Source organism: Suricata suricatta, chromosome 16, assembly GCF_006229205.1.
Source record: "Suricata suricatta isolate VVHF042 chromosome 16, meerkat_22Aug2017_6uvM2_HiC, whole genome shotgun sequence".
Taxonomy (NCBI): domain Eukaryota; kingdom Metazoa; phylum Chordata; class Mammalia; order Carnivora; family Herpestidae; genus Suricata; species Suricata suricatta.
The window spans coordinates 58,270,080-58,288,809 of record NC_043715.1 but is presented as its reverse complement, the minus strand read 5'-3'; the positions used below and the strand labels follow the sequence as shown (position 1 = coordinate 58,288,809).

The following is an 18,730-nucleotide window of genomic DNA, read 5'->3' as shown; positions in this document are numbered from 1 at the left end:
GCGTGTGAGCCGCACCCCGGAGCCAGCGCGCGTCCCGCGCCCGCGCGGCACCGAAGGCGCTCGCTCCGCGGCCATTCCACGCGGGGCTCCCGCTCGCCCTCTGCGCTCCCTGCAAACACGCGCACCACGGCCTCCCCGGTCCTCGTGGCTCGGCCGCACCTCCAAGCCTCTGCGCGTGCTGGTCGCGCGGCCAGGGACGCTTCGACGGCTGTTAGAAATGGGGGCTCCTCTCAGAGATGTCCCCACGGCAGAACACTGGAGGCTGGACACCCTTCATTCGGGGCTTCGTGACTGAGAGTGGAGGCTCGAAAGGCATCAAGGTCCGGGAACAAAGTACTCACCTAGGCCGGATCCATCACCGCGGCCGCCATCACAATCTGAACCACACGGGGCCGTGAGGGGTCCCAGGTCGGGACCCGCGCACAGCCGTCGCGTGGCGCTGGCAGCGAAGCCTTCGCGGGCGCTGCCACCGCCGAGCCTCTCTGCAGCGGGCACAGTCTCCTCGTGCGTCTTCCCGCTTCCGTCACCCCGGGCCGAACCAACGCTCCCGGGGTTCTACTCCGGGTGGCCCACCAAGAACAGACAAAATGTCCGCCGGAAGGAAGACGCCGGAAGTCCCGCCCAGACGACTTCCGCGCGCTTTTAAGGATGCCGCCAAGCCCGGCGCAGAGGCTTCTGGACAATGTAGTTTTCCAGAGCAGTTGGTCCCAGAGACCCGCGGACTCGCTCTCCGCTGGTCCCGGGTTCAGGCTTAGTGGTTCCGCGAGAAGTACTGGGAAATGGTACCTCGAGGCTCCAAAGATGGGACAGGCCTTCCCTCCTCACAAACAGCCCATTGTAGTATGCGGAGGTCAAAGGTGTTTGGAAACGTTCTGGTGGATATTTCAAAGCCACAAAACCACGTGGACACATCTCATGAAATGTCAGTTCTCGTCCACTCATAGTGCACTCGTATTTCCTTGCTGGTTTTTAAGTCCTGCAGATGGAAGTTTTAAGTTGGTTTTGGGTGTTTGGCTGGGTCAAGGGTCAGATCTGCAGATTGCGTCTGGGGAGGCAGCTGGAGGATTGGGTGGAGGGAGGCGCTTATCTGTGGGTGGGGGCGCTGATGGCAGCCAACTTAGGGAGCAGCACCCTTTAATTCAAATGATTCTTCTTAGCCCAAAGGCTGATAATACTGATTTCCCTCTAGGGATATGCACCCATCTGAAAAGGACCATTATAAATGTTTCTTAATGTGCCAGGACAGTGGCTGATGTGATCCTGGTGGCAGTAAATATGCAAAAGTGACCGTCTGAACCCAGAAATCAAGATTTGAAACAGGATGATCTCATTTCTTTGTTAGGAAGTGATTTCTGATGTGGAATGTTGGGGTTTAGCGTTGACGGCCAAGAAAGAATTTTTGAGATGTCTCTGGTGCAAAAAGGTGGTTTTATTAAAGCACAGAGACAGGACCCATGAGCAGAAAGAGCAGCACTGGGATTGTAACAGATGACTTATTATATACACCTTTCCGGAGCCTTGAGGGGGCTACCTGCTGTTAGAAACGTTATATTATTACTGTTTAGTAAAATCTCAGTCATGAGACCCTTCAGATGTTATCAGTGGGCCCTATGATTGCCAACTTACATCTTGGGGGGTAGAGAAAAAGGGAATTTCCATATGCTTAAAGTAGCCTCACAGGATCCTGGAGGTTGGGATGATGTTAAGCTAAGATTGCATTTACAAAAACAATTTTTTTAAATGTCTATATTTTATTTTGAGAGACAGAGAGTGAGGGGGGGAGGGGCAGAGAGAGAGAGGGAGACACAGAATGTGAAATAGGCTCCAGGCTCTGAGCTGTTAGCACAAAGCCCGACACGGGGCTCGAACCCACAGACTGTGAGATCATGACCTGAGCCGAAGTCAGACTCTTAACCGACTGAACCATCCAGGTTCCCCTTTTGTAATGTTTGTTTATTTTTTCCAAGCACTGAGCCATCAGCACAGAGCCCAATGCAGCATCGAACATACAAACTGTGAGATCATGAGCCGAGCCAAAGTCAGATGCTTGACCGACTGAGCCACCGGGGCGCCCTAAGATTGCCTTTTGACGTTAGCAAAGTGTCAACGTCGAGGTAGCTGAGTTCCTGGCGGAAGGTCACCCTGCCTGTTTCAAGGACTTGTCAATGGGCTGTAGACAGTAAGGAAATTTAATTTTTTTCTTTTGCCTTTGTTTCCCACATCAATTTTCACTTCACTTGCAATGACAGGGACAATGTCTGAACTGGGAGTTGAGATTATTTATGGTAAAGGAAGAAGAGGAGAGGGAGGGTGAGGGGAGGAAGAGGAGAAAGGAGGGAAGAAAGGGAAGGAGGGAGGTAAGAAACAGGGAAGGAAAGGAAGAAAAAAAAGAAACATGAACTGTTTACATTACTGAAAGCTCTTAATATAATTCTGCAGTTCACCGATATACTCAAAAGTGGTTCTGGGGGACATATCTGTGACAGGTGAAAGTGGTTACGATGTCAGCACAAATTGAGACGGAGACACTGAAGTGTGAGAGGATGAAGGTGAGCACACAGTGGGCTGAGACATTGGATACAACAGGGTGTAGTCTCCAAAATGTAATTTCTTTTAAAAAACATTTTTTAAATGTTTATTTATTATTGAGAGATGGAGCATACATGAGGGAGGGGCAGAGAGGAGACACAGAATCGGAAGCAGCTCCAGGCTCTGAGCTGTCAGCACAGAGCCCCACGCGGGGCCTGAGATCATGACCTGAGCTGAAGTCAGATGCTCAACTGACTGAACCACCCAGGCGCCTCTCCAAAATGTAATTTCTTTCCAATCCTGAAAACTCTGATGATCTCCTCTGAGGGAGAATGAAAACATTTAGAAAGATGAACATGGATACTGTAATACCATGTTATTCACAGCTCTAATAAAAATTCAACGAACACCTACCTATTGGATTCCAGGCCCTGTATTAAGTACATGGAACAAATTTGAAAAAAGACAAAGACCCCAGCCATCAAGAAGCTTACACTCTCCAGTATACATGAAAGGTGGAAAGAAATATGAAAAAGAATTCTGAATTATGTATAACGTTAGAATGTGTTAGACACAACATAAAAGAGAGAAGATGAGGGTGCTGAGAAGTGGGGCATGAGGGGCGGAATCACACAGCCAGGGCGGGGGGACTTGGGCCCAGGGCGTAGTTTATAAAGGCGACCTCGTGACAACATGGATAGGTCAATGACCCTGAGAGAAAGGTTTAGTGTTACTGTTTCCCGGGAAATAAGAAGCAGGGCATTCCACAAAAGGTCACAGAAAGAACGCAGGGGTTTGTTTAGGAGGCAGAAGCAGGAGTGAAGGAGAGGCCTGGCCCAGAGGCTTTACTGTGTTTTCTACAGGAAAGGCAGAGCAAACGGCTGGGGAGTGGCTAGCTCGAAAAATTCCAGCAGACTGCGGGTTACAGGGGTGAGCTCCACTTGCCTGGTGTGTGGCCCGCAATTTTCGTCAGGCAAATCAGTCAATTGACTTAAGTCAGTCAATATTCCTAGGAAATAGAGCCCCCCCGCTCAAGGTAAGCCAGTGGGTGCTTATAAAACCTGAGTCCATGAAAAATATTAACACATTTAAACTCCTTAAAGAGAGTGTGCAGATTTTCCATTAGAGGAGTGGGCTAATGAAGAAAAAGAACAGTGCTTTTTTTGAGGCACAATAATTCTCTTGCATTTACTAGAAGCCAGAAATGTATGATTTATCATTCATAACAAACTGTCGCTTAAATATATTGGACTAAAATGATTCTTTAGGAGTGCCTGGGTGGCTCAGTTGGTTAAGTGTGTGACTCTTGATTTCAGATCAGGTCATGAGCTCACTGTTTGGTTGGGGAGACTGAACCCCACGTAGGGCTCTGTGTTGACAGCGTGGAGCCTGGTTGGAATTCTCTGCCTCTCCCCTGCTCTCCCCCCCCCCCCCGGCCCCTCGTGTCTCAATATAAACTTAAAAAATTATATTTAGATAATTTAAGTTCAGGTTTCATTTTTCTATATACTAAAGTGTATTTTACATGAGACAGTTTCAAAAATACAGTAAAGAAAATTAATTTAGGGGCACCTGGATGGCTCAGTCAGTTAACCATCCAGCTCTGGCTCAGGTCATGATCTCATGGTTCATGGGTTCAAGCCCCGCATCAGGCTCTGTGCTGACAGCTCAGAGCCTGGAGCCTGACTTCAGATTCTGTGTCTCCCTCTCTCTCTGACCCTCCCCTGCTCACACTGTCTCTCTCTCTCTCTCTCAAAAGATAAATAAAACATTAAAAATTAATTTTAATACAGTTTTAGTTATAGTCATTATAGAAATGCAGAATTGTACATTTAGCCACATATATTTTTTAATGACCAAGTATTATGTTTATGAAGTTAGTGATCATAAAAGTCAACTGACTATAAAGATGTAAAATAAAGGTGAAATGACAACTGACAAAATTTTCTAAAATTTAATTTTATTGCATAAAAAATAATAATTTTCGAGATCTATTAATGAAAACCAGGGGCACCTGGGTGGTTCAGTTGGTTGAGCATCTTACTTCAGCTCAGGTCACAATCTCATGGTTTGTGAGTCTGAGCCCCGCATCAGGCTCTGTGCTGACACCTCAGAGGCTGCAGCCTGCTTTGGATTCTGTGTCTCCCTCTCTCTCTGCCATCCTCCACACCCTCTCTGTCTCTCTGTCTCTCTCAAAAATAAATAAACATTAAAAACGTACAGACAAACCAGAGCCAAACAGGGATTAAAGCAGAGTACACAGAATTAATAAGGAACAATTGTAATGGGGGGAAGAGACCTCAGTATAGAAAGTGCCTCCGTTCCAAATACAGCACCAACAACCAGGGGTTCACAGCCAACAAACTGTGGGAGTCAGTGCCTGGAAACATCCTAAGGGGGAGCGTCACAGGTGAGGGATGCTCGCTGAAATCAGGCCATGTGACCAGTATCACCTGGGGGGGGATGAGCAATCTGATGAGATAGTCAAGGAGCTATTGAGCAGAGGTGGGTTCCACGTAAACCAACCACAGGATTTTTGCTACAACTGGGCAACGCGAAGGTGGGCACAGAAGTCCAAATACTGAGGTCTCGTTGGGAATAGGATTCTGAGGAGCCTACTAACGTTTGGTCAAGGAGAGACTCTTTGTTAGCTCTCACCCCTAATATTGCTAAATTGGAAATGCATTATTTTACCACTTATTTATTTAGGTAAAAAATATTATAAACTAAGGTAAAAGAGTGCTAAACTATAATGTGTACTAAATTAATTAAATTATTTTTATGTTTATTTATTTATTTAAAAATTTTAATGCTTGTTTTTCAGAGAGAGACAGAGACAGAGACAGCGTGTGAGTGGAAAAGGGGCAGAGAAAAAGGGGGACACAGAATTCGAAGCAGGGTCCAGCCTCTGAGCTGTCAGCACAGAGCCCAACGCTGGGCTCAAACTCACTGACCACAAGATTGTGACCTGAGCCGAAATCAGAAGGTTAACCAACTGAGCCAACCAGGCGCCCCAAATTATTTTTATTTTTTATCACAGTTTTGATTATTTCAGTGGACAGAAACTCTCAGAGACCCAAAATCTTTCCTATGAAAAGTTCGGAATCATCGACACCACCGCCAATCCCTGCCGGGGGGCACCACCTACTTTCCTCCCTCACCACACTCTTTGCTAAACCTCATCAACTTCTTTTAATTCTTTTAAGTTCACCTGTGTTGTACCAATTTGGGGTGCTTGCCAGTCATTTTCTTCTCACTTGAAACGCTTTCCCCTCAATATGCTTTGACAATGCAATGGGTCTTCTGGATGTCACTTAAAAGTTTGAGTCAGCAGAACTAAACATAAAAATCCCCATGTCATTATCAGTATTGTCTGATACTCTCCAATCAATAGCATTATATAATCTTATTTTTTAAGTTTTTTCAGGTTTATTTATTTTGAGAGTGACAGACACAGAGTGAGGAAGGGAGGGGCAGAGAGTGAGGGGCGAGAGAGAGAATCTCAGGCAGGTTCCCCACGGCCAGCAGAGTCTGACGTGGGGCTCAAACTCAAGAAACTGCGAGATCATGACCTAAGCTGAAACCAAGAGTCAAAAGCTGAACCAACCGAGCCACCCAGGTGGCCCCATAATTTTAGAAAGCCATCACTAGATATTATTTGCACTGTGTTCATTGTTTGCCAATCTTATAAGCAGTATGAGGCCGGGGTTATTTGTGCTGTTATTCCATACTGAGTCCCTATGGGATAACAGATCATCCGGGATTTAACTCGAGCACAGAAACACACAAAAAAGGTGATTAAATAGGGGCGCCTGGGTGGCTAAGTGGGTTAGGCTTCCGATTTTAGCTCAGGTCATGATCTCGCAGTTTGTAGGTTTGAGCCCCATGTCAGGCTCTGTGTGGACAACTCAGAGCTGGAGCCTGCTTCAGATTCTGTGTCTCCCTCTGTCCTTTCCCTCCTTTGCACTCTGTCTCTCTTTCTCTCTCAGAAAAGAATAAATGTTTAAAAAAATCTACAAGAAAGTGATTAAATAAATGATAGGACGTCCTACGGGGAACTTACATTTTAGACACCATACTTGGAAAAGTTCTTTCTTTCCTAGAAGCAGAGAAAGACTGAGAGACACGGGTGTCACTGCGAAGGCGCCGCAAGCGGCTGACGGTCGGAAAGCCTGAGGTCGCCAGGGCACACGTGCTCCTCAGCCAGTGGCTTGCGTTGGCAGCAAGTGTGACCCACAAAGACAAAATGGGAGAGAGGACGTAGGAGGAGACGAATGTGCTCACCAGGGCCAGGACGGTGCGTGCGGCTCTGGCCTCGCGGGAAGGTCTGGGGGACGGGCTGTGGCTGCGAAGGTGCTGGACTCGCTGCTTGTGCCTGAGCAGGACGAGGACCACGGAGCCGCTGGCCCAGGCCATGAGGCCCGAACAAGTGACATCAGTGAAGGAGAACATGACTGCAGGTAGTAAAACTATAAATTTGTGTGGAGTGGGCGAATTACAGTCTTCGTAAATTTTCTCCACACTCGTGTTTTTGTTCTTTCTTGGGCCAGGAACATGCAAAGCAATAAAGATATTCAACAGGAGATGCAGGATCCAGCAGAGGAAACAGCAGATGCCAGTGCACTCCGGGAATGCAACCCTGAGCTCCACCCACTGGGAGGCGTTGGTGTTGAGCTTAAGGGCCTGGAAACCACTGAGCAGGCAGGTGGTGCTGAGGGAAACCCCTCCGGCCGGGCGGAGGAAGTAGAAGACAAGCTTCCATCCAGCACCATCCGGGAAGGTTTCACCCCAGACATTGCCAGCGTCTGAGGAATTCCTTTATGCAGAAGAACCAAGGGGTTAGCTAGGACTAGCTGGGTGACAATCAAGTCTGCGGGGCTCAGCATGTGCCTAGTGAGCGAGGTAACGGTAAAGACCAAGCAGCACGGAGTTTCCCAGAATCCCAGCTCCAGTCTGGATGAGGAAAACAATACCCAACTTTAAGTTAGAGGAAAGCATCCCATCAATTTAAAAGGGATACAGGTAGCTGTTTTGATTTGAATCACAGGAATCTGGAGACGAAAATAGAAAATTTTGTTACTCTGAATACACCAAGAAAACGTCTTTGGTCATGTAATTTCTCAACTCGATATGAATATTTAGACATGCCTTTCACATGTGCAATTTTTTGCAGGACTATTTGTAATCAAAAGATTGAAAGCAACCCTATGTCAATCGACGGGAGCCTGAAGGAATCATAGTGCGTGTTCCCGACGGGGCACGAGGCAGCGTTACAGGTGACGTCCTCTCTCCCGCTGCGTTTCCAGGACCTACAAGCAGTGTAAATAAAAACGAAAAAATACATATTTTTTCTAAAACATAGAAAGTGTCAAAATATTGTGTGTGGTCAGCTTATTTTCCTAATAAAGGGAATGTAACTACACTCCATTTATCCGTGTGTATATGACCAAAATGTTAAACTATAAGAAGACATTTACAAATTCTAAAAGTGAGCACCTGCCTGGGTGGCCGACTTCGGCTCAGGTCATGATCTCACGGCTCCAAGGCTCGTGGGTTCAAGCTCCACGTCGGGCTCTGTGCTGACAGCTCAGAACCTGGAATCTGCTCCGATTCTGTGTCTCCCTCTCTCTCTCTGCCCCTCCCTTGCTCACAGTCTGTCTGTCTCTCTCTCAAAAATAAACAGTCAAAAAAATTTTTTTAAATGAGCACCTGTAGGTGATAGTGGAGACAGAGCACAGGACAGAGTATGAAGTCAGACTGCTTGCAATATACCTGGTTTGTGGCAATTTTTTTTTACATATTTTTCTAAATATATATGGTGACAAAATATATAAAGCAAACATAAAAACAAACAAAAATAGACCTAAATGTGTGCCAAATTCAGGTTTAACCCAAAGGAGTTATTCCTATATTTTAAGCACCACAACTTGAACATATATTCTATATTAACACATATGAAAACAACAGAACAAACTACTGCACTTATAATGTTGTAAGTAAAAAATCAGTATTTTGATTCTGTGATATATGCTCTGAAATGTATGCACATACATATACAGTGTACACCACGTGACTAAAAGGTAGTTAGAACTTCCTGAAGAAATGAATGAATCCACTTCTGCAGGAGATGGTACAGAAACTACCTCAGAACTCCCCGCTGAGGAGAAAACAAAAGAGCCTCCCCAACTACTGAGATTATGTCAACAGGATGCCAAGAGTCGACAGGAAGGATTCCCAATGACAAAGTGGAGGATATTTCCAGCATCAAATAGTAGTTGTAACAAATTAAAACAAACATGTTTTAAAAATGCATTTTTCTCACTACTTAAAAAAACCCCTTAGATTCGGAGGATGATAGAAGACCAAATCAACATGCTGAAGAGGGGAAATAAAGAGAAAGGATTAAGATCTTTTTTGCTATCTAAACTTTCTCTTTTTGTAGAAGTTTTTTTAAATTTTTAATGATTTACTTATTTTTTGAGAGAGAGAGAGAGAGAGAGACAGCGTGAGCAGGGGAGGGTCGGAGCGAGAGGGAGACACAGAATCCAAAGACAGGCTCCAGGCTCTGAGCTAGCTGTCAGCACAGAGCCCTGTGCGGGGCTCGAACCCACGAACCGTGAGATGGTGACCTGAGTTGAAGCCGGACGCTCAACCGACTGAGCCACACAGGTGTCCCTGTATAAGTTTTAACCTAATAAAAGAAAAGGGGGACAGAGTGGAACGTCATCTAAATCGAGACAATATTCATTAAGGACTGGGACCCCGTAGGTGGCAGGACCAGGACGCACGTCGTGATGGATGGGTGCAGAAGGCAATGCAAGGACCCATGCATTTTTGCTGGAGGGAAAAGGGGCAGGTTCGCAGCTGAAATGAGCGTGGCCCTGGCCAGTTTCTGCGGGGGCTGTGTGACGGCTCACCTGGGTCTCACCGTTACCCTCCTCTGCGTTGCAGATGTTTGAAAAGGTCTATATCAAAGCTGGAAAGGATTTGTTGTAACAACCGGCAAATACTAAATTTGTTGTTTGCTCCAATTTTGTCCTTGCATCGTCTACAGCACCATGCTTTCTTATTTTGCATATTTACCCTGTCACTTTCAGATATGAGTTCATTGAAATCTATTGATCTCTTTTTCTTAGTATTTTTCCTAAGCCAGCACCAACAATTTAAGTGCCTTCGTGATGAAGAGAGGAAAGTGAAAAAAGCAAAGCCAGCCACATAGGTAGAGTTGTAAAGTGAAAAATGCAAGACCCAACCAAGTGCGCCGGTATTTCCGAGCTCTGACCAATTTTTAGCTTGTATTACCGAATCAACAGACCCACGTTGGTTTCTGCAATATTCTCAATTTTCATAAAAACAAGCTTCCAGTGAGAACACGCTATAGGCAAGCAGAACACATCTATTGTGTAGGAGTAACATCTGGACTGCCAATCATGGGCCTCAGCAATAAAGATGCAGTGTAGCAAGGAGATACTGCGTCAGCAACAACTTTTATTTTTTACAAAATTACTGGATATTGGGGTTGTTTGGGCCTTTCTTTTCTTTTTTCTTTTGTATTATAGTGGTTAAATATTAAAAATTGTTCTGGGGGCACCTGGGTGGCTTAGTCGGTTAAGCATCCGACTCTTGGTTTCAGCTCCGGTCATGAAATCACGGTTTCATGGGTTCAGGCCTCATGTCGGGCTCTGTGCTGGCAGCAAGGGGCCTGCCTGGGGTTCTCTCTCTCTCACTCTTTCTCTCAAAAGTAAACATTAAAAATTTTTTTAATAAAAATTAAAATAATAAAAATCAGTTGGGAAAGAAAAGCCTATTCTAAACATATTGTTAAGATATTTGCACACTTATTTGAAAAACTAAAGCTACATTTCTACTACATGCTATTTAGACAAATAATAAACATGTATATACATTTTTTAAACGTTCATTTAAAAAATATTTTTTTGAGAGAAAAAGAGAGAGCGCACGAGCAAGCGAGGGAGGGGCAGAGAGAGAAGGAGACACAGAATCCGAAACGGGCTCCGGGCTCTGAGCTGTCAGCAGAGTGCCCGACTTAGGGCTCGAACTCAAGAACCACAAGATCATGACCTGAGCTGAAGTCGGAAGCTTACCCAACAGAGCCACCCAGGTGCCCCCAAATGTCCTAATATTTTAAAACTAAAAACATGTTCATAAGTAAAAAATCTAAATCTAACAGATAAACTGTATAGGATGTATATATTTTTTGAAAATAATGGCTGTGATAAATATGTAGTAAACAATCCATATAACAGAAGCCCAGTAATTTAAACTTAGTGGAATATGTAAAAATGTATAATTTATATAAGATGAAAAGCATGAAAAAATTAATATATAAAGGTGAACCACAAAATAACAGAAAATATTTTATCTAAGAATAATGGAAAGGAGGGATTCCTGGGTGGCTCAGTCGGTTAAGCGTCCAACTTTGGCTCAGGTCATGATCTTGCAGTTTGTGGGTTCCAGACCCGCATCAGCTTCTGTGCTAACAGCTCAGCTCAGCTAACAGCTCAGAATCCTGTTTCGGATTCTGTGTCTCCCTCTCTCTCTCTGCCCCTCTCCCACTCATGTTGTGTCTCTCTCGGTCTCAAAAATAAACTATAAAAAATTATTTTAAAAAATTAATTAATTAATTAAAAAAAGAATAATGGAAAGGAGAGGCAATTAATAACATCTAGGTGCCCCCTTTAATCAATGAGATATATGATCATAATTTTCTAACACTGAAAGTTATATAAATAAGCATTTTTTACTTTAAAAATTGTTAATGTTTTTCTTAGAAATTATCATGCAAATGCATAATAAATTTAAAAGGAGATACCATTTATATGCAGAAATATACTCTCATTCCAAATATTTAATTCATATTCACAACTTCACTTTACATTATTATAATCTCACATAACCTCACCTAGATAAATATAAAATGAATTAATTATGGTTTCTCAGTCTAAAAATTTGTATAATGGCATAGGAGTAGGATCTTTCTGTATATAAAATATTATTAGGTAAGAATTTCAGTTCTGTTATCCACATTTAATTAGCAATTTTTTATAACCTTCTAAATGTTAGGTGCTTCCAGAGAATTAAATTCAGATACATCAAACAAGAAGAGACTTTAGTTCTACAATAATATATCTGTTACTGAGGTGCCTGAGTGGCTCATTAGTAATGCGGCCAACTCTCGATTTCAGCTCAGGTCATGGTCTCGTGCTTTGTGAGTTCAAGCTCCACATCTGCTCCATGCTGCCAGCATGCAACCTGCGTGGGATTCTCTCTCTCTCTCTCTCTCTCTCTCTCTCTCTCTCTTTGCCCCTCGTCCACTGGCTCACACATGCACATGCATGTTCTCTCTCTCTCTCTCTCTCTTTCAAAGTAAATAAACTTTAACAACTAATATTTGTTATTTAGATGAACAGATAATAAGTTATCAAATTAAAATTCATTATGTAACTGACACTAAAGTCTAGGAAACACTTGAATCTTAGTGAAGTACAGATTAATTAAGAAAAATACATGCTAATGAAGCAAAGCATTTCTGGAAGGATAAACCTAGTAACATATGAGCTTAGGGAAGAGGGAGAATGAGGAAGAAAAGAACATTTATTTTATGCATTTGCATATAAACTTGTTCAAATCTTTCTTGAGAGAAAGGTAGAAGGTTTATAACTCCAGTTGAAAATTTTCGGAAATCATAGGTAAAATTAAGTAAAGTATACATTTGACATTGATTAACAAATACAAAGTGAAAGAGATAGGAGAGTTGTCCTTATCAAAAAGAATGAAATCATGCCATTTGCAACGATGTGGATGAACTAGCAGGTATCATGCTAAGCGAAATTAGCCAGTCAGAGGAAGACAGACACCATATGACTTTACTCATATGCAGACTTTAAGCTACAAAACGAATGAACCTAAGGGATGGGAAGCAAAAATAATATAAAAACAGGGAGGGGGACAAAACTGACTCTTAAATATGGAGAACAAACAGGGTTGCTGGAGGGGTTGTGGAGGGGGATGGGTAAGGGGCATTCAGGAATCTACTCCTGAAATCATTGTTGCACTACATGCTAACTAACTTGGATGTAAATTAAAAATAAATAAATTTGGGGCACCTGGATGGCTCAGTTGGTTAAGCATCTGACTTCGGCTCAGGTCATGATCTCATGGTCCATGAGTTGGAGCCCAGCATCAGGCTCTATGCTGACAGCTCAGAGCCCGGAGCCTGCTTAGGATTCTGTGTCTCCCTCTCTCTCTGCCCCTCCCCTACTCATGCTCTGTCTCTCTCTGTCTCTCATAAAAATAAACAAATGTTAAAATAAATAAATAAATTAATTAATTAATTAAAAAAGAAAATAAAGGAGGGTTACCCTTGAATCATATAATACAGATTTATTTATAATAAACCATAAAAATGAATTTTAATAATACTCAGATATTTCAGCTGAGCAGGGGTGAGAAGAACAATGTTCGGGTAAACAGTGTGGCACAAACCTTCTGTGAATACTGGCCCCACGTGTCCTTTAAGAAACACAGACATTCATGTACAAATAAAACCTCACCATTCCTTTGAGCAAACTGCCTTCTTACAGGCACAGTTAGGAACCCTACTGGGCACATTTGACATCCTGGGAAAGCGGCAGGATAATCCTCACCAACAGCTCCCCTGGCCAGGATCTGTGTGGTGGCAACAGACCGGGTTACGGTTGCTTACGGGGTTGAGTCCAGGTAACGGCTTTAGAAACCACGATGGACTCAAAGCAGCTGCTAACATTCAGGGAGGAGCAAAGGACTGATGCCCAGCTAAATGTCAGGGTCCCATGTAGATGTAAACGCTGTAATATTACCTGATGATTTCTGCTCCCGAGCCCCAGAAATTCAGAGGGCTATGCCCGAGAAGGCAGAGGACAGACATCAGAGAGCCTCCAGACAGGAATGTTGGGTCTCTACTTCTTAGGGACCCTCAGAAAATATCCCTTCTGTATGTTTGTGCCCATGTTGTCTCCCCAGGAAAATAAGATTATAGTCACACACAATATTTCTTAAAATGTTTCTTTCGCAATATCATTTTTCTCTAAGAATCTCTCTCTTGATCTAAAAGTAAGTTCTACTTACCAAATGTCATTCCTCGCCAAAACAGCAGCTTTTAGAGTAAGGAGTGCGTGCGCAAAGGCGGTATCTTATCTGAGATAAAGGTTTGGGACACCATGATCTCATCTCTTTGCTGAGAAGTGATTATCATTTCACCAATAATTGCAGGGACAGTGTCTGCGTGGAGAGTTGAAATTCTCTCCGGAAAAAAAATGTAAAAGGTACAAATTACTAGGAGCTATTAGTGGTGATTAATTGACTCGGAAAGAAAGAAAGAGAAGCGGGAGCAGCCAGGGGAAAACAAAGCTGGGCTGTCTGAAAACTATCAGGTGGAAATGACATGCCAGATGGGAGGCTTGTCCCGTGTGTGTGTGACGTGAAAGAGGGAAGCTTCGTCCAAGGCTGGTCCGTGTTTCTGGCCAAACTGAGGATCTTGGTTCCCAAATACGATTCTTACACCACCCAATGGTGTTCTGAAAGAGGAAAAGGAAGAACCATTAAGTAAAAATCGCTAAAGTATATTAAAAATGAATTTGAAGAAAGTGAGGCAAAATTTTGAAAAGATTTTATTTTTAATAATCTCTACATCCAACATAGGGCTTGAACCCACAATCCCAAGATCAAGAGTCACACACACTACTGACTGAGCCAGCCAGCACTCCCAAGGCAACGTTTATTCATTACTTCAGTAAACAGATGTTAAGTACCTATCGTGTCTAATCCATTTTTCTTGGTGTAAGTGATCTGTAGAGGGCAAGAGGAAGGGGGAAGGGAGAGGAGAACTCACCTGTATTGAGACAGATATTAGACACCCGGGAGAAGACCAAGGCACAAACAACTCAGCTGCAAGAGAAAGGGAGCAGGGGACGGCAGCTCAGAGACTGTCCCCCCCGCAACTTCGCATTCCCATATTTATTGGAGAAGTGATAATTGATAAAAGACTTCAAAATTGTTCTAGTGTTCAGAGAGCTATCTCATGAGAAAAACAGAACTTGCTTAGGCGTGTACGTTATGGTTGACCAGCCATAATCAATGAGTCTTATCAGACCCGGTGGTCTCTGAGAAGTCAACACAAAAGGAGTGGGCTGTGTGCAGCCCTGAGTGGGCCAGGCCTTCCCAGCTGCCCGGCTCCCGTGTCATAAATCAGTGCTTCCCAGAGAGACATTCCAATGTGTATTTTCTTGGAGCTGTATTGATCATTTATTACTCATTATATAGTTTTTAAATTTTTTATGTTATTTATTTATTTATTGAGAGACAGAGAGAGAGAGCGCAAGCAGGGGAGGGTCAGAGAGAGAGGGAGACAGAATCTGAAGCAGGCTCCAGGCTCTGAGCTAGCTGTCAGCACAGAGCCCAATGCGGGGCTCAAACCCACAAACTATGAGATCACGATCTGAGCTGAAGTCGGACGCTTAACCGACTGAGCCACCCAGGCGCCCCATCATTATATAGTTTTGTATACTGTTTTTCTCCACAGCTGTATTTTAGGGGTCACATTAATCTGAGGGGTTGTCACAGATAATAATAATGAATATTCAGTATGCTATAGGATGACAGGTGCCCTGAGGGCGAGAAGGTTGGCGTTGGAGGATGAGCAGGGAATGAGAGGGTAGAGTAGTAAGGGAGACCTGATGGCAAACGGAAACTTTAGGCAAGACTTGAATGAAGATGAATTAAGCCATGTGGCATTTTTGAGCATGTGACCCAAACACAGGTGTCAGGCAGTGCCACTGTGCCAAGCAAAGTGAGGCACTGATGCCCATGGAATGACATGAATGAGCCACAGGCTTTAAATGTGCTCGGAGAGGAACATGGGCTAAAGACCTGGGGAGCTCCTCAAGGTCTTGAAAGAATTTGAATTTTCTCCACTTAAAATGAGGAGGGCTTCGGGGATCTTGGTCAAATTTGGACATTACCTGATTCATCCTTTGAGAGGGTCATGTTGGCTGAAGAGTTGACAATGGACTTGGAAAAGCATAAGCATAGGCTGAAGATCAGCTGAAGACCACTGCAGAAATTCAAGAGGATGGTAGGTCTCATCAGGCTGAGGGCAGGCGTGGTGACCGCAAGGGGTCTGGTTCATGGTATGTTTCGAAAGTAGACCTAATCACACTTCCTGTAGGACTGGTTCTGCGGTGTGGGAAAGGGATGAGTCAAGCATGAGCCCTAGATCTTCAGTCCCAGCCACTGGAAGGGTGAGGTTGCTATCAACTGAGAGCGGCCAGAGCGGAGTGCGAAGAGAGCTCACACTGACACCACCGAACACCAGCGAGGGGGCAGAGCAACGGGCGCTCTCCTTCGGTGCTGGGAGGGAAGCAAAATGGCGCATTTGAAAGACAGTCTGGCTGTTTTCTACAAAGTGAACAGGCTTCCCAGGCAACCCAGCAATTGCATTCCTTGATATTTACCCAAATGTGTTGAAAACTTATGTCCACACAAATCCTGCACATGGATGTATACAGGCACCTTTCTTCACAATTGTCAAAACCTGGAAGCAATCAAGGTGTCCTTCACTAGGTGAGTGGATAAACTGTGGTCCACCCAGACAATGGAATACCATTCAGCACTTGGAGAGAGCGAGAGAGCAAGAGAGAGAGCGAGCGAGCACTGTCCGGCCATGAAAAGACAAAGGAGGATACTTAAACGCTTATTACTAATTCAAAGAGGCCATTGTGAAAAGGCTGCAAACTGCAGAATGTTATAATTCTGCCAAAGGAAAAACTAAGGAGACAATAAAAGTATCAGTAGTTGCCAGTTTAGACCGGAGGGAGGGACGATTAAGTGGAGAATGTTTACGGCAGTAAAACTGAAGTTTTAGGGTAGTGAAACCAATTTGTAAAACTATAAAGGTTGACACATGCTATTATACATTTATCCAAACCCATAAAATATACATCAAGAGTGAGCCTCACTGTGAATCATGGTCTTCGGGTGATTACAGGTCATTCGGGTGTCACAGTTACAACAGATGCACCAACGTAGTGGGGACATTAGTAATGAGAGAGTCTGCATATGTGAGGGCGTGGGAAATAGGGGAAATCTCTGTACTTTCCTGTCAGTTTTGCTATGAAGCTAAAACTACTCTAAGAAAAATACTTCAAAAAAATTTTTTTTAAAGAGAGCTCAGAGGGGCGCCTGGGTGGCTGAGTTGGTTAAGCGTCCAACTTCGGCTCAGGTCATGATCGCAGGGTTTTGGGTTCGAGCCCTACATTGGGCTCTGTGCTGACAGCTCAGAGCCTGGAGCCTGCTTCACACTCTGTGTCTCCCTCTCTCTCTGCCCCTTCCCTGCTCACTCCCTGTCTCTCTCTCTCTCAAAATAAATACATAAAAATTTTAAAAAATAAAAATAAAAAAAATAAAGAGATCTCAGAGAGGTGTAAGTGTGGAGTCTGCCCTGTCTACTAGATGTCCAGGAATAGGCTGCAAATAGATCATTAGATAGATGATCGCTGGATTTTTCAATGGAGATCCACACTTGAAAGTTTTGAGCTTATCATTGCATTATTTATAATCATGCTATTGCACAAGATCACCAAAAAGCATATTCAGATTGCTAAGAAATAATTGTTGATTGGACCCTCATTCGTTAAAATACGAAGAGAATGCTTTTTTCTTTTTTTCTTAAGCCGGCGCATTCAGTTAAGAATACAAAAGAACAACAAAAACCCCACAGGGCCAAAAGCCACTGGAAAGAACTTTAAGAAAAAATTTCAAATGTCATTAATGTGTTTATAAGTTCGTTAATGAGGATGGAGTTGTGAAGACACTTAACATACGAATGAGTAAAGAACACATAGGAGTTGAAATAATAAAAAAACAAAAAGAGAAAGTGCTTGTAAAAGTTTAGCCATAGAGGCGGAAGGAGAGCAAAGCTAGAAAAGAAAACGTCCTAGATCAGAGTGAAGGGTAGTTATTTCCGAAAGTACACAAACTTCACTGAGGTTTTCGTAAAGGGGAGTAAGAGACTGAAGACCAGTGAGGGCGGGCCTGTCAGTCAAGAGACCTGATAAACCAAGAACAAAACTTCTCAGAAGTTAAGACAGGGGAGGTCATCCTTGAGCATCAATAATGGGGGAATTGACCCTACACTGAGGGGAGACGTCATTTCCATTTCAACACAGGAAGCCCCTAACAGAATTGTTTTAGATTTAGGAGGCAGATGTTGTCAAATGATACCAAATAATGATTTTTTTTAATGTTGGGGGGGGCAGGAAGAGAGGGAGACACAGAATCCAAAGCAGATTCCAGGCTCTGAGCTGCGAGGCTCAGACTCATAAACCGGAGATCATGACCCGAGCCGAAGTCAGAGGCTTAACCCGCTGAACCACCTAGGCGCCCCCCAAAAAATGATTTTCTATTCTGTGTATAAAGGTGGCAGAATGTTAACACAGATAAAAGGTAATCCTGGAAGAACTTTACAAAGTTAAATATTGATTTACTTGGCATTCTTGAGATTTCCGTGAATATACAGAGCTAGAAACACCAAGATGGACAGGCAGGTGACAGGAGAGGGGAAGGAGCGGCTGGAAGAGAGGACGCCTGGAGGGTCTAGGTGAGGTCCTCGACCAGGCTTTGGGAAGCTTTTACGTGACAGATCATAACATCAGCTCTTCGAGTAGACGGGCTGACCTCTTTAGAGGTCATTATTAGGGGAATTCAGGATAGAAGAGAGGTCCTGGATTCTCTGGAGTCCCCAACTCAGTGACATGAGGTTTCAGGTGGTGGCAACAAGCCTAGTAAATGATCAAAACACAGAGGCTTTGTCGGCCCCTGGCAACAGTCGGATGGTGGCGTGGCGATTGCTGACACGCAGAGAGTGACAAGGCTCTAGTACAGGCTGTGTTTGCGATCCCCAGGTGGTGGATCTGGCTTTCTCCTCCATCTGGGGCCCGCTTATGCTCCTGGTTATAAATGGCTGCCATGCGCCCCTGGGCCAAGGGTCATTGGGGTAGGGGGCAAGCACGCTTCCCTAAAAGTTGGGATCTAGTGGTTTTGCTATAAGGAAAGTTCCCATTGGAAGCCTAAATAGGAACTATGTACTCTGCTACAATAGCCTATGACACACCCCGAAGATACTACTGAGTCCACAGAACTTAAG

At 44.0% G+C, this 18,730-nt stretch overlaps 2 protein-coding genes across 2 annotated transcripts in view; both read right to left on the bottom strand.

The window, feature by feature from the left end:
• Positions 1-18,730, bottom strand: part of LOC115280341 (zinc finger protein 551-like) — a 38,356-nt gene that overhangs the window by 6,026 nt on the left and 13,600 nt on the right. The window lies entirely within an intron of this gene.
• Positions 6,584-7,430, bottom strand: LOC115280340 (vomeronasal type-1 receptor 1-like). Its single transcript, XM_029925169.1, is given in 2 exon segments — positions 6,584-7,310; positions 7,313-7,430. Coding segments are annotated over 2 exon segments (825 nt in total). The 5' UTR covers positions 7,416-7,430; the 3' UTR covers positions 6,584-6,588.